Genomic DNA, 16226 nt, shown 5'->3' on the forward strand with positions numbered 1-16226 from the left:
CATGATATTTATGGAGATACAGATATTTTGCAGCACTACACAGAGAAAGGTTGAAACAGCCAGTGGCATGGTCAAACACATGGTAGCATTCACAGACCATCTGGTACCTTTCTCAGTAATTTTTGTCAATGTTGTGCCACAACCAGTCTCCTCTCCTGTCACAGAGTCCCTACAGTTGAAATTAGCTCTTTTTAATGTCAGAAAGTCAAATCCTTTTTTGTTAATGATCTGATCATCAAAAAGAATCTGCATTTTATGTTTTTGGTTGAGACCCAGCTAAACAGTACTTCTGGTGTAGCAGCACTGATAGAGGCTTGTCTTCCAAATTACAAGTTACGTTTATTAGTCAGTCAGACAAAACAGGAGAGCAGGAGGGATTGCATAATGACATTGACCTACGTGAATCTACATCATTTGAATATCAATCTGAATTCTCAGAACTGACCTCTCTTGGTGTCACTTGATATGATAGAGTAATCCTGAATGGAGACATAAATATTCATATCAACAACAGATTGACTCCAGAGCAGTGGAGCTCATGAATTTGCTGGACAGCTTTAAACTGTAAATGTGATTACTTTATTGTAAAGCATGTTGGGCTGCATTCGTTTGTATGAGAGGTGCAACATAAATAAAGTTTATCATTATTTTTATTATAATGATTAAGACATGTTGGTTAATTTTTAAAATACAAATTTGGTTAATGTATCATGCACAATAAAACAGCGTAATGCTGTATCTTTGTAAATAGTTTGAAACCCCCCACCACCACCACCCACCCTCAAAAAAAAACAGGATTAAAAATCCTGAAAAAAAACACTCAAATGCAATGCATCAGTCATCAACAGACTGGCTTTTGTGATGTTAGTGTGTGTGTCAAGGCTGTTCAAAAGAGTATGGGACATGGTTTGACCCCATGAAAGGTTGCAGTATGACACGTGCACAATGTAACTGAAGCTGTGATGTTGAAAGGTTACAGCAGACGGTGCAATAAATAGAGGGACAGTGTCCACTCAGATGCTTTTTGCGTGAGTCTCCTTAGGTGCACTCGGCCTGACAGAACTTTTAGTTAAACTCAAATTGATGGCACCTGATATACAGTAGAGCGTTTGCACATAGAAAGTGTTTGTTCATGGTCTTTTATTGTTCTATGATAGTGTGCCAGCTTTTGAGCCTTTTGGCACCTGCAGACCAGGCTTCACTGTGCTGAACCTTAATGGTGGGACGTAATTTAAAACCATAACTTGTCCTCTTTTGAACTTCCTTGGCATGTGTGCATGTGAGCTTTAAATGGTAGAATCTCAGAAGACATTCATAGTTTAGTTTTAGTTTATAGAAAAATAAAACAAATCCATCTTTGCCAAAAGACACAGTGATATATATATATTATATCATATATGATTATATATATATATATATATATATATATATATATATTATATATATATATATATATATATATATATATATATATATATATATATATATATATATATATATATATAGATAGATAGATAGATAGATAGATAGATAGATAGATAGATAGATAGATAGATAGATAGATAGATATATTGATATGCGTTACATTTTTTTTTAAAAAAGCTGCAGTTGAAGTTAAGGGCCTGTATCTGTCATCTTAAAGTGAAATTTTGGATTAAAAGGAAAGATAATCAAAATTCCTTAACTTCACACCCAATCTTAAACTTAAGGTTTAAAGCTATTTTCCAAATGTCTTTTGACAAAGTAAGTTGTGAGTAGTCTGTCAGGGTTTTAGATTGCTTCGGTGCACAAACAGAAGCACAGAAGCACCCTCCGAGACATGTTTTGGAATTACTTCATAATATAGATTTATTAATGATTACCTCCTGTTTGTGTTCACTACTTAATGAGTTTCCCCATTTTCGGACAAAGGTTTGAGCTCCGTGTGTGCAGCAGTTACATTGGTTCCCAGGTTAGAAAGATATTTTTCATCCAAGGGAAGGTCGTCCACAGGCTGGCAGAGCAACAAGAATCGCTGAGGAAAAAAGATAAAAGAGTGATGGCAAATTCACTGAATAGCTGATAATGGCACATATTGCATTCTTTATTACTTTGTGTGCATCAGAAGTGATTTTTTCTCTCTATAAATTTGGCACAAGTGTCCACTTGGACTCAAGTAAGAAGCAGTTAGATTTAGATGATCATAGGTCAAGGTCACTGTGCCCTTGCATCTACCTTATTCTTCTAAATCTCATGAAGACCGTGGGAATTTGGCACAAACATTCGAGTACATTTGAGGACAAACTGATTAGATCTTGTTGGTCAAGGTTCAAGGCCTTGGTGATTGCATTTGTCTCAATCTTGTGAAAGCAGTATCTCAAAAAAAAAACCCTCAAATTTGGCACAAGCGTTTGAGTACACTCAAGGCTGAGCTGATTTCTCTTTGGATGCACACATGATATTTCTTTGTAGGATCAAATCATCATTGGTGTTGATCTTTTGTTAATGGTATTAGTTGACAATAAGTGTAATCTAAAATATCAGCAGACTTCAGCAGTGGAAGACGTACTCAGCTCTTATAGAAGTAGCAATACCACAGTGTAAAAAAACTGATAAAGACTCAAGATATACTTTAAATACCAAAAGTTAAAGTACCCATTATGCAAAATAGATTCTAATTATTCAAACATTAATGTAAACATAAATCATTTTGGTAAAGACAAGGCTAATGTAAGTACTTAAACTTTACCTGAAGCATGGGGATTTCCCCCTGGGCATCAAGAAAGTGTTACCTTAATCTTTAATATTATGTCATCATTTATTTGTTTAGATATATTACATTTTGTGTTATTAATCTGAATCAGCGAAGAACAAGTAACTTGTAGCAATATAGCAAGTATATAGATCAAGTAGCAGACAATAGAAAAACTAAAGTAAGTTAACTGAGTTACTTTCTGCCAAAGCCAGAAATGGTGTCCTGCATTAAGAAAGTAAAAGCTGACAACGTTGTGTTTGTTCATATAGAGGAGGTTCTTAGATATCCTGTTTAGAAATGCTGGAGAAAGGCCAGGAATCTGTTTTATACACTAGATGTACAGCCAACATTAGAGTGTGGCCAACACAAACACATTCAACTGTGCCAGTAACCCAGATCATAGAGCTCTTTATTAATAACTGCACGCACACCCAGACAACCCTTAAGCAAATCAAAACATATTTTTTACATTTTTTTAAACATTGTTTACTTAAATAAATGCCAGCACAATTGGATTTCAACTCTTAGCAAACATAAAATGAGCATAATCTGTATCAGAGGTTAAAAGTTTGATCAAAATCAGTTGGTCAGTGGTTATTTGAGCTTTCCAATGTAACTTTCTGCTTATTGGCAGAAGCACAATGTACCAAACATTACTTTTATGATTCAAAGAGAAACAAAATGCTCATGCTCACCTGTCGGAGAGTTCCTTTTCCATGCATTATTTTATATAACACAAAGAGTGGAATGAGGGAGAGGGAGACAGTGGCAATAAACCAGCCCAAGATGTTGGCCCAGAGTGGATAAACATATGTGTTGCTGAACTTCAGTGGGGAGTACTTGACAATAGAGAAGATGAACGTGCCCTGTGATCAGAGGAGACAAATGGATTCATATTACATTACAGTCTGTATTTACATAACTGTGTGCAACGAAAGACACAATATGAACTGTAACCTTACAAATCATATAAAAACACTTGGGAAAGGAATATAAATAGAACATAAATGTAAGTTCTTTAATGAATCTGATGCACATTTATATTGTCACATGCACAATTTAACATGTGACTGTGGTAGCTGAAGAGGGGATTTAGGGGTCTGTATAGCTTAAAGGGTCAAGGGGGAGGAGGTTAAAAAAAAAAGTGTTATAGGGGAGAGCGGGGCTGGTTGGGACAGAAGGATAGTGCCTTTTTAGCCAGTTAGATCAACTGGTCAACTATGTCTATGTCTATGTCATTTAACTGTGCTCGTTCTCAGCCACACCCTCTTCACGTTGAGCCTCACAAATTAACATAATGTAAGCAAAAACAAGACTTTTCCTAATTAAATAAGACCCACTGTGAAGCGACAGAGTAAATATTTACTGCGTGAACTTCATAATGTTGTTTTTGTTTTGTTTTGGGGTTGTTTTTTTTGTTGTTGTTTGTTTGTTTGCAAAATGCAACAAACTCAATAGCCAACAAAAACCTAAAGGCTATATGTAGCCTATGGTAATCACATTGAGCTGATAGGTGCCACTGAAAGCAGCCAAATTTAATATCTCAGTAATAAGTTTAGTTATCAAGTTTTAGTATATTTAGTATATAGCACCTTTCATGTTTGGCTGAAGCTCTAAAGACTTTATAAATTGTTAGCAGACACTTGTATCTGTACAAAGATATTTTTTTTCATTGTCATTCAGGTAGTCTGTGTGAAGTGGACCCCGCTCTCTCCTACATATCATAATACAATAAATCCACCATTGATGTGTGTGTATTCAAAGCTGTGTGCATTGCCTGCAATTATCCTGCTCATAATTCTAACTGCGGTTGTCCCTCCTTTTCTCTCATGAATATACACATGTATCATATATCAAATGGAAACCAGCATGAGAAAGATAGCAACACACGGAAGAAGCAACCATCAGTGAATGAAAGAACTTATCCCTTACAAAACAGAAGAGGGGAGTGATGTAGCGCCAACAGTATTTCATCAATGGATATGGACGATAACCAATCATGTCTGTGATGTTGCCATAGAAACGGTCAGCACCTTTCAGGAAAAAAGATATATCAGAAATTACAATCTTATCTGAGCTTATACGCTTACCATGCGTGCATACAGAGGGTTTTGCCTCATTGAAAAAAAAGCTACAACAAAAGTTTATCTTAACCTGAAGAAGAGTTGTGTCTGTTTGGTTAAGAAGATTTAGTCTTTGCATGGTTGGTTGTATTATCTATGACTTACCGTACACCCAGGCGATGCTGACAGACTGGCAGAGTGAGAGGAGGAGCAGGGTGGTGCCGCTGCAGACATGATGGTCCAGCAGCTGGAGCAGGTACATTCCTCCCTACAAAAAAGGATAAATGTAACAAAAATGATCAATATAAGCATGGTGATGGTAATAACAGAGGTTAACCATTAAACTGGGCTCCTAAACTGATCCAACAACAAAATCAGCTTCTTCATATCAGCCAGCAAAGCAAGTTAGAAACATAGGAATGAGCCTAAAAATGGTACTTTTAATAATTGGATTTACACCTGAATATTTCTCTTTTTCTTTTCTTTTTACCTCATTCTTGTATCTTATTTAAGAGAATAAGATCTGTCACAACCCCACACAAATCCACAAACAATGATAAACTTTGACAGGACTTTGACCCAGGAGGCCGCTGTTTGTGTCCCGCATGAAACCAAATCACCATTAAGTTATTTTCAGTTAAGTACGTTACATCTTTTCATGCCATGCCCAACAATGATTCTCTTCCTTACCCTAACCTAACCAGTAGGGCTGCTAAAATTGTAAGATATCACATGTTCATTTTCATAAGTGTGAATCATTTAATGAGGATATGTTGAATGAATTGTGCAGTTTTAGTACTGTTTAAAAGTGCTTTCTGTAACTCTGAGGAAGGATCATTGATTGTTGAGTTTAATTTCCAGGCAGTGTATGGCTCATTATGCAAAAAATATGACATAATACTCATTAGTTTTTTCACAAGTAATATTATTACTTTACTTTTTACTCCCTGCCATCAATAATTTATGCTCCGTACTGAGGTGATAATAAAAGGAACGTAAAAAGTTATTTAGTTTTGGGTCAACTGCAATATTCTAACTGTCATTTTATTAGTAATGAGTTACACTATTCATTGGTGGAAAAGTAATATTTTTACTCTAAAGTGTTACTGACAAACACTGTTCCCATGTTGTCAAATACCAACGCTTTGGGTTGGTGGTCCAACAACCCACCCAAAGCATTGGTTTTTGATGCCTTGTGAATGAGACATATCAATCAACTATCTTTCTCAAGAGTTTCATTCAGCACATTTAATTTGAGTGGATAACAGCATTGCTTCACTGTTTTGTGAGATGAAGCTCCCTGACAGCTCTGCCACTCCTGTTGGCTTTAGTTCTAAAGACTAAGATTTCTTAAGTGTGAAAGACCCATTAGCATAACAGTAAGTTACGAAAATTGGTGTGAAAGACTGCTGGTGCACTTGGCAAACTTACCTAAAAGCCCTCTAGCAGAGACAGAGAGACAGGTTGGGGTACATATGAGGCCAATTTTTTTTCTGTGAGCTAGAGTGCAATACCTAGAGTGCGTTTGCTTTTGACAGAAACATGATAGTACAAAAGGCTTGCCAATACTAAAAAGTAGAGTATTCATTGGTTTTGGACTTTCAAGTCCTTGTTAAATGAATTTACGAAATATTGGAAGCATATGAAATTGAGTGAACTATGAGGTATTTTAAGGTACGCCTAACCAACATATCTTTACTTTGCGTACTTTACGACATGCATGGGGCGCTAAATGATTAGATATCATATGAACTGCTGTGTGCATTTTTGTAACATATACAAACCACTGTATGAGTATACATTGCTGTTTAACATGAGGCTCAACTTAAAGGTCGAGATGGAAACCACTAGTTTGGCATTCAAGGAGCCACTACTCCTGACAAGACATGGTCCAACACTTAACGCACACCCCAAAAGAAAAACACAATGTTTTTATACTTTTTTTTTTTTTTTTGCAGATTAAACAAATGAAATACAATACTTTGGAGATGCTGTTGGGTAAATTTGGTTAATGTCAGGCAGGATTTTCTTGTTTTTGCAACATCTTTTGGATCATATCATGTGTTATTTGGATCGACTTTGTTAATTTTTAATTCGCTTTCATACACTGCTTTCTCTGCTTTGCTTTCTGTAATATTATGCTGTTTTCTAAAGGCAAATGAAGTGCAACATAGTAGAAAACATTGAGGAAGGGTTTTGCTAAATGTACAGCTTGGAGTGCACTGTACTGACCTCAGTGACCAGCAAGAGTCCCAGCAAACAGCAGGTACTGCAGATAGCCAGCAGAACCAGCTCACGTCTAACGCCTCGGCGTAGGTAAGCTGGGAATAGATCAGTCAGTGACGTCATCAGACACTCTAGACCAACAAACTGGAGGGAACCAGTGAGAGGAAAGAGTGTCAGGGCTCCATTCATTCACTCATTTAGTCCTTTATCTTTTAGAGAGGGTTGTCTCGTACCTGACTGTCCAATCCAAGCAGAATGATCATAATGAAGAAACACACTGACCACACCTGAGGCACTGGCATCATGGCGACAGCACGAGGGTAGACAATGAATGCCAACCCTGGACCTACAGTACATACACACATATGTTGTTGTTAAAGATCCAACACAAACATAAATGAGAGGCAACAGATGAACATTTCAATTGAGTGTATGTGATTCTCACTTTTCTATGTTGAGGACTTTTGCTATTTTATTGTTTAAATCCCATATTTGTTTTAGTTTAAATCTTATTTTAAAGAATGTGTGAAGTGACAGAGTTCAAAGCACAGAACTGCATCACCATGAGTTAAAATGGTTTAAATTTTGAGTCCTGGCTCTGTTTTACACTTTAAATTCTCACCTTGTGGCATAAAAACTTTAAAAAAGCAAAATATTAGATTTTTTTCCGCTGCTTTGAACTAATGCTAACATCAGCATGCTAACATGCTTATTTTGACAATGCCAACATGCTAATGGTAAGCAGGTATAATGTTTAGCTGAATAAGAAATTCAAAATTAAATTGGAATTAAATTTTTGACCTGATGATAGCATGAGATAAAATTCAGAGCATCACTGAAGCGATTACAATTCCTCAAAGGTGAGCATGAATGTTTGTACCAAAAGTCATAGCAGCAGGAAAAACATCTCTCCATGCAGCTGCAAGTCTACAAGTTGGGTGAGAAATTTTGAGTAGAGTGTCTGAGACCTGTCAATGTTGATATATTTCTTGGTACATGCCAAAATGTAATTTCACCGGTCACTATGCCAATCACATGTCAAAACTAAATCATAAATCTTTTTTTTTTTCTTTCTGCATTCCTTCTGCTTTCTTGTTACCACAAATTACACTCAGCTGAAGTGAGCTGGATACTTCCAGGTACATATAAGACAAGGGGAAAAAAGGACAGAAGGTGTATTAAGTCTGCCAGTAAGCTTCTTAGGTTGGAAAGATAGGGTATATGGATGAAGAAATATGGCATGATTTGACACAATTTCATCACAGGGTGAAAAGTTAGTGCTAAGCAGAGTGCAGCGTCAGGCGGTTGATTCTACAAGCTCCACCAGTAAGCCAAACAGGAAATGTATTAATACTGTTTTTTTTTACTCTACTGCTGACTATAAAGTTTCACTTAGCTAAGTCTGTACTTGCCTGATTCGGCTACTTCAGAAATATCCACTCCTTGTTCTTTGGTCATGAAACCCAAAACAGAGAAAATGGCGAAACCTGACACAATGCTGGTGGCACTGTTCAGCAGACACAAGTAGAAACAGTCCCTGAAAGAGAAATGAATACAGTTCTAGAAATGTGTTTGAGGAGTGGGTGGAAGAATGCAAAATGTTGCAGACATGGATGCTTGTTTTACTATTTTTTTAATGCATTTATGTATGTATTGATCAATTGTGTTAATTACTGGTCCATGAGCTGATTACACTTGATCACATTTTTTTTCTTGGCTTCACAGCATCAGAGTTTTGACAGAGTACGCCTATAGTTACCTGTAACAATCATTCTTGTACGTGTTGTAACTCCCAAGAGAGGTTAGGAACCCAAGGCCGATGGCATAGGAAAAGAAGATCTGAGTGCCAGCATCCATCCACACCTTAAAGGTCAAACACATGTAACCCCATTGCCAGAATAAATGTTGGCACATTTTTATATTATAATGTAACAGATATGTTAAAACTTAACTTAAACTTTCTATGTTTCATGCTGTGTCACTAAAAAATGTCTAGTTTTTGTGCCATATTTGCCACTTGAAATGCTGGTGCTGTCTCATTTGAAAAAAGGAAGAAAATTTGAAGGCAAAATTACTGTTTGAAATGCTGCTGATGTCACACTAAAAAAGAAAAAAAAAACATACCATTTGATGACAATCGCAGCTGGAATGCCAACAATGTCTCACTAAAAGCATTCAGTGTTGGTGGTAATGTCACGGCTGTAAATGCCATAGATGTTTAACAAAAAATGTGGCAAATTGTGGCACAATCGCTGCAGGAGATGCGCAGATGTCCCAGAAAAAAACTCTTCGTTTTGGTGGCACAGTGGTTGGAAATGCCACTGACATCTCTCAAAAAACACCTAGATTTTGTGGTGCAATATGGCTGGAAATGCTGCTGATGATGACAATGTCAGCTTATATACCTGTAATCAGAACTATGTCACTTTAGAAACACTAATATGTACAACTTACAAATGAAACATAACCATGGATTACAAGAACATACAATGATAACATTTTCCACACATGACTAGGCTGATAATTCATGTGTGTGTATGTGCAGCCTTTTCTCATTCCAAAATCGTCAAGTCCGCCGCTTTTGTAGTGCTTTCAGGATAAGTTTCCAACATCAAAAGCCACATTTTGCGCCTGCATGATATGCCGCTGGGCAGCCTCAGCTGAGAATGCAGCCAGACAGAACCGGTCACATTGTTATGGTACACCACTGGACAGCCAGACAGCAGGTGGAACCTGTAGCGTAAGCATGCTACGCTGCAGACAGCATCATGTTAAAACACTGCCGTTAACAAGGTAATAAAAGGAGCATGAAATTCACAATAGGATGTGTTAATGGGTGGTAGATAGATCAAACCAACCATAGACTTTCATGCCGGATTCTGGTGTTCGCTTCCTGTCTGAATGTGATGTATTTTCTACACCTAAATGTGACCTTTTGCCTAAACCTAACCGTCCTAGCAGTGGTTGCCATGTTCTTGTTTTGTCTAAACCTAATATGGGCAGTGACATCCCACCATGTGCATTTGTTGACATCACAGAACGTCAGCAGCAGATGCAGAAGGATACCTGGAGTGTAATATGTAGACGTGGAAATCCACTGCAACATGTGGCAACTTAAGATGTGTTGCTATGTGCATGACTGTGTGTAGGAGGAGCATTGTTCTACTCTAAAGAGCTCATCTTTGTTCTTACCTGGGGATCTGAGAGGCGGGAGATATCAGGGTATAGGTAGTAAATGATCCCATCCAGTGCCCCTGGTAGGGTAACACCACGTATGAGCAAAATCAACAGCATAACATAAGGGAAGGTGGCTGTGAAGAAGGCTGCCTGAGAGGGACGAAGAAACAAAGAAAGTTACAGTCAGCTTGCATCATACATCATCAACATCAGGAAACAACTAATGTTAGGCATCTTTGGTTAGTACATGAACGACTTCAGTAATTATTTAATTTTCAGTTGCTGATCAATTTTCATTCAATGGACTTATCAGTGAATCCACTAATGGTGTGATACCTCAAACAACACTGAACAAAATGAATACAAATTGGGGTCTAGGTTTATTGCCTCTTTCGTTAATTTAAATAAGACCAAAGACCCACCAAAGCCATGCTACCTGTTAATACATGACAACTTATCAGGACTCTTAAAGACCTGGAACAGCCCTGACTCTTAACCCCTCAATCAACTGTTCACTTTCACCTCTCCCTCTGGGAGCCAGACATAAACTTGTCTCACTATCCTCGACTATGTTCCTTCTATAGGCCTAACCCTTAAAACTACAAAACCTTAACCTTTATACTTCCACAACCCAAACATCGCTAACCCCTACAAATCTTGTGACCCTTAAATAAACTTGTGAGCAAAACCTAGCCAGCTAAATACCTCAGACTGTTTTCATTTCACAAGTAGGTGCAAAACAACAGTGACTACTGCCAACAACAACTATACTGAACATAAACACAGCCTGAGTCTTAAACTCTCCGCCGTGATGAAAACAGCAAACAAGAGCGGCTAAGTGGCTGTTTTACAACTCACATGGAGGATTTAAACATTTGTAGCCTCTGTCCCACACCTACAGTACTGTGCAAAAGTCTTAGGCCACCTTAAACTTTGGAGTTTTTTTTAGAAAGGTTATAATGATCATACACATTTATTTCTCATTAGTGTCTTTACTGACATACAACCACAACATAAAGGAAATATGTATACAGTATTAAAAATGCAAATATTCCAGGAAAAAAACGTTGAAAGTATTTAGTGTGACCTCCCTTTCCTCTTGTCTTGAACAATTTTGAGCAGACAATGTGATATTTACAATACTTATCTTCTGAAGTCCCCAGAAGGAGCACTCTCCAGCACCCCCTCTAAGGACTCCAAAAAGGGTGGATACTCTGAACTGCTGTTTGGACCATAGGCACAAACAACAGTCAGGATCCGTCCCCCAACCCGAAGGCAGAGCGAGGCTACCCTCTCATTCACCGGGGTAAACTCCAACTGTGACTCCCTCGTTCTGCTGGGGGACTTCAACGCTCACGTTGGCAACGACAGTGAGACCTGGAGGGGCGTGATCGGGAGGAATGGCCCCCCCGATCTGAACCCGAGTGGTGTTTTGTTATTGGACTTCTGTGCTCGCCACAGATTGTCCATAATGAACACAATGTTCAAGCATAAGGGTGTCCATATGCGCACTTGGCATCAGGACACCCTAGGCCGCAGTTCCAAGATCGACTTTGTAGTCGTATCGTTGGACTTGTGGCCGTATGTCTTGGACACTCAGGTGAAGAGAGGGGGGCGGAGCTGTCAACCGATCACCACCTGGTGGTGAGTTGGCTCCGATGGTGGGGGAGGACGCCGGTCAGACCTGGCAGACCCAAACGCATTGTGAGGGTCTGCTGGGAACGTCTGGCAGAGTCTCCCGTCAGAAGGAGCTTCAACTCCCACCTCCGGGAGAGCTTCGACCATGTCCCGGGGGAGGCCGGGGACATTGAGTCCGAGTGGGCCGTGTTCCGTGAGGCGGCCGACCGGTGCTGTGGCCGTAAGGTGGTCGGTGCCTGTCGGGGCAGCAACACCTGAACCCGCTGGTGGACACCGGCGGTAAGGGGTGCCGTCAAGCTGAAGGAGTCCTATCGGGCCTTTTTGGCCTGTGGGACTCCGGAGGCAGCAGACAGGTACTGACAGGCCAAGCAAAGTGCGGCGGCGGCGGTCGCCGAGGCGAAAACCCGGGCATGGGAGGAGTTCGGCGAGGCCATGGAAAACGACTTCCGGACGGCTTCGAAGAGGTTCTGAACCACCATCCGGCGTCTCAGGAGGGGGAAGCGGTGCTCCGTCAACACTGTGTATGGTGGCGACGGGGCGCTGCTGACCTCGACTCGGGACGTTGTGGATCGGTGGAAGGAATACTTCGAAGACCTCCTCAATCCCACCAACACGCCTTCCGTTGGGGAAGCAGGGCCTAGGGACTCGGGGGTGGGCTCCTCTATCTCTGGGGCTGAGGTTACCGAGGTGGTCAAAAAGCTCCTCGGTGGCAGGGCCCCGGGGGTGGACGAGGTCCGCCAGGAGTTCCTCAAGGCCCTGGATGTTGTGGGGCTGTCATGGCTGACGCGACTCTGCAACATTGCGTGGACATCGGGGGCAGTGCCCTTGGACTGGCAGACTGGGGTGGTGGTCCCTCTTTTTAAGAAGGGGGACCGGAGGGTATGTTCCAACTACAGGGGGATCACACTCCTCAGCCTCCCTGGTAAGGTCTATTTGGGGGTACTAGAGAGGAGGGTCCGCCGGATAGTCGAACCCCGGATTCAGGAGGAGCAATGCGGTTTTTGTCCCGGTCGTGGAACTGTGGACCAGCTCTGGACCCTTGGCAGGATCCTTGAGGGTGCGTGGGAGTTTGCCCAACCAGTCCACATGTGCTTTGTGGACTTGGAGAAGGCATTCGACCGTGTCCCTCGGGGAGTCCTGTGGGGGGTTCTCCGGGAATATGGGGTTTCGGACTCCCTGATACGGGCTGTCCGTTCCCTGTATGACCGGTGCCAGAGCTTGGTCCGCATTGCCGGCAGTAAGTCGAACTCGTTTCTGGTGAGGGTTGGACTCCGCCAGGGCTGCCCTTTGTCACCGATTCTGTTCATAACTTTTATGGACAGAATTTCTAGGCGCAGTCAGGGTGTTGAGGGGGTCCGGTTTGGTGACCTCAGGATTGGGTCTCTGCTCTTTGCAGATGATGTGGTCCTGTTGGCTTCATCGGGCCGTGACCTTCAGCTCTCACTGGATCGGTTCGCAGCCGAGTGTGAAGCGGATGGGATGAGAATCAGCACCTCCAAATCTGAGACCATGGTTCTCAGCCGGAAAAGGGTGGCGTGCCCCCTCCGGATCGGGGACGAAGTCCTGCCCCAAGTGGAGGAGTGTAAGTACCTCGGGGTCTTGTTCATGAGTGAGGGAAGGATGGAACGGGAGATCGACAGGCGGATCGGTGCAGTGTCTGCAGTAATGCGGACTCTGCACCGGTCTGTCGAGGTGAAGAGGGAGCTGAGCCAAAATGCAAAGCTCTCGATTTACCGGTCGATCTTCGTTCCTACCCTCACCTATGGTCACGAGCTTTGGGTAGTGACTGAAAGAGCAAGATCATGGGTACAAGCGGCCGAAATGAGTTTCCTCCGTAGGGTGGCTGGGCTCTCCCTTAGAGATAGGGTGAGAAGCTCGGTCATCCGGGAGGAGCTCGAAGTAGAGCCACTACTCCTCCGCGTTGAGAAGAGCCAGATGAGGTGGCTCGGGCATCTAATTAGGATGCCTCCAGGACGCCTCCCTGGTGAGGTGTTCAGGGCACGTCCCACCGGTAGGAGGCCCCGGGGAAGACCCAGGACACGCTGGAGAGACTACGTCTCACAGCTGGCCTAGGAACGCCTCGGGGTCCCCCGGGAAGAGCTGGACCAAGTGGCCGGGGAGAGGGAAGTCTGGGTTTCCCTGCTTAGGCTGCTGCCCCCGCGACCCGACCCCGGATAAGCGGAAGAAAATGGTTGGATGGATGGATCTTCTGAAGTTTTTACACCAGGTTGCATTCAAGACATGTCCAAAGCTAAACATTGATTGTTTGAGCATCATTTTGATGTGGTTGTAAAATTCCATGTTTCACACTTATGTTAATTTCCAATATTGACCTCATTCTGAAGAAGCCATTTTGTTCTGACTTTGCATTGTACATGTTTGCTGTATTCTTAGTTTGTATATGTAGTCTATATTTATTACAACTTAACTTATAATTCACAAAATTAAGCTGCTGAACATTTAAAAAGCTTCATTTTGACCAGTCTTTTAGGCAGATTTTTACAGAAATGTGTGAAAGATTTATTAATGTTGTTCAGTCTTTCAGCAGCTAACCTTTCCTGTTGACTTGATGCCCTTCCAGACGCAAAAGTAGCAAATGACCCAAGTCAGGATGAGGCACAAGACCAGTTCCCACCTCAAGCTGCCCATCTCCTCAATGCCACTGGAAATTTTCAAAACCCGGTGCCTGGTGAGAGGAGGGGAGCAATGATGGGGGTGAGAGAAGGGGAACAATGGTGGGGGTGAGAGGAGGGGAACAATGGTGGGGGTGAGAGGGGGAGCAAAACTGAATGACTGGTGACAGAAAGGAAACAAACTGAGTGTCAGGATGTGTGACAGAGTTAGGCAGGAGAAAATCAGAGATGGGAGGGCTGAGGAGAGAGAGAGTGGGAGGTAGAGAGAGCAATTCGCATTCAATTATTGTGTGAGTTGACCCCTTGCTTACTGCCAGAACTCCACAACAGGAAGAGTGGTATTCACTCCGGATTTCATGCTGAGGCTCAGATTTGGATGGCTGAAGTCCATACATGCATCTAATATTAAAAGAATAGATTAAAAAAAAGAATATAAAAAAGGGAAAAAATAATGTAAAACATACTTTTTTTCATCTCACATAAATAACATGCAAATGATATATACTGCAAGATTTACACAGAAAATCCACAGCTTGTTTTTCCCAGCAATGTTGCAGTAAAATGATCAAATCTGTAGTCTGCATGTCACCTGAAGTGTCTTCATACTAAATGTTCATTTTATGAACAATATTTTAAACCCACTCTACTACTTCACTGTTCGTTCTGTGTACTTTTAGATTATTTGATGCACTGTTTGTTTTAAATCTTTAATTTTTAATGGGGTCTTTAAACTTTGTTTTTCTTTTTTTACCTTCATTTTTCTATGATTCTTTTATCTGCTCACTTGTTAATTCGAATTACCACAGTGCGTAAATTATTTTACCAAACACGCTCTTCCCTACACCCACAGGCTTCCACAGCTCAGTCTTAAAGGAGGACAGCCTACCTGTATTCCAGTCGTGTCCACATGTGGCCCAAGGCAATTCCGCACTGAAGGATGAAAACAGGTAAAAAAAAGCCCATGCCATGATGATAACATAGGAGGTGGCACTGAATGAGATGATTAAGTGGCTGGCATAGCCCATGCCTGAAAAAACAGAAAAGAAAAAGAATACTTTATGTTGTGATTAGACTAGCTCCAAAGCCAATCGGGTGACAAACTGTGATATGGCCAAAAGCTTAACTTAGCTTAACTTGATTTAAATTGACTCAGTGTCGTTTTAAAATTTCCTTTTTTGCGTAATTACGCGCGCCGTTCATACCCACGTGTCCGGGAATTTTCAAAGGAAGATATAGAAAAAATAATAAATTATTTACCCTGAAAAAGCGGGCAAATCTTTCTCCAGCACGTAATACCCCCCTGGCTGGTGTACTGTCCTAAGGCAGTCTCAAGAAAGAATAAGGGGATCCCGCATGTAAGCATGAAGAGAATATATGGAATGAAAAACACACCTGCCGAAAAAAATAAAAAAGGAAGGATCTTTTTAATGCAACAATAGAAAAAATAATAGAGAATTAATCAAGTGATATTATAATGGTCCCACGTGACAAACAGAGTGTTTTCAGTGTAAAATCACTCACCTCCTCCGTTTCTGTAGCACAAGTAGGGGAACCTCCATACATTTCCAGGTCCGATGATCGCACCCATCACAGTCAGGATGTACTCGGCTTTGTGTCCCCAGTGCCCCCGACCCTCCAACTCTAGAGGCATCTTTGAGTGTCCGTTTGGCACAGAAAGTGTGGATGTGCCTTTCATGGCCATCTTCCCCGCCTCACCGTTAGTTCCCTAAAACAAATCTGAAAACTTAATTTTGT

General features: G+C 41.3%; 1 protein-coding gene across 1 annotated transcript; it reads right to left on the minus strand.

Annotated features, from left to right (window-relative positions):
- Positions 1-1877: 1877 nt before the first annotated feature.
- Positions 1878-16173, minus strand: LOC121952250 (sodium- and chloride-dependent GABA transporter 2-like). The gene is made up of 14 exons (XM_042498807.1): positions 15993-16173; positions 15729-15863; positions 15358-15498; positions 14783-14870; positions 14392-14524; positions 10216-10350; positions 8783-8886; positions 8436-8560; positions 7257-7369; positions 7030-7167; positions 4963-5065; positions 4667-4767; positions 3430-3600; positions 1878-2014 (listed from the first exon to the last, which is right to left on the minus strand). The coding sequence occupies exons 1-14, from the start codon at positions 16171-16173 to the stop codon at positions 1883-1885; spliced, it is 1800 nt and encodes a 599-aa protein (XP_042354741.1). The 3' UTR covers positions 1878-1882.
- Positions 16174-16226: the final 53 nt, after the last annotated feature.

Source organism: Plectropomus leopardus, chromosome 13 (assembly GCF_008729295.1).
Source record: "Plectropomus leopardus isolate mb chromosome 13, YSFRI_Pleo_2.0, whole genome shotgun sequence".
Lineage (NCBI taxonomy): Eukaryota > Metazoa > Chordata > Actinopteri > Perciformes > Serranidae > Plectropomus > Plectropomus leopardus.

Coding starts and splice junctions, on each gene's coding strand:
- LOC121952250 (XM_042498807.1), bottom strand. CDS start 16,173: ATGGCCATGAAAGGCACATCCACACTTTCTGTGCCAAACGGACACTCA. Junction 15,864..15,992: donor GTGCTACAGAAACGGAGGAG/GTGAGTGATTTT, acceptor TTTTTTCGGCAG/GTGTGTTTTTCATTCCATAT. Junction 3,601..4,666: donor TCACTCCCCTCTTCTGTTTT/GTAAGGGATAAG, acceptor CTCTGATCACAG/GGCACGTTCATCTTCTCTAT.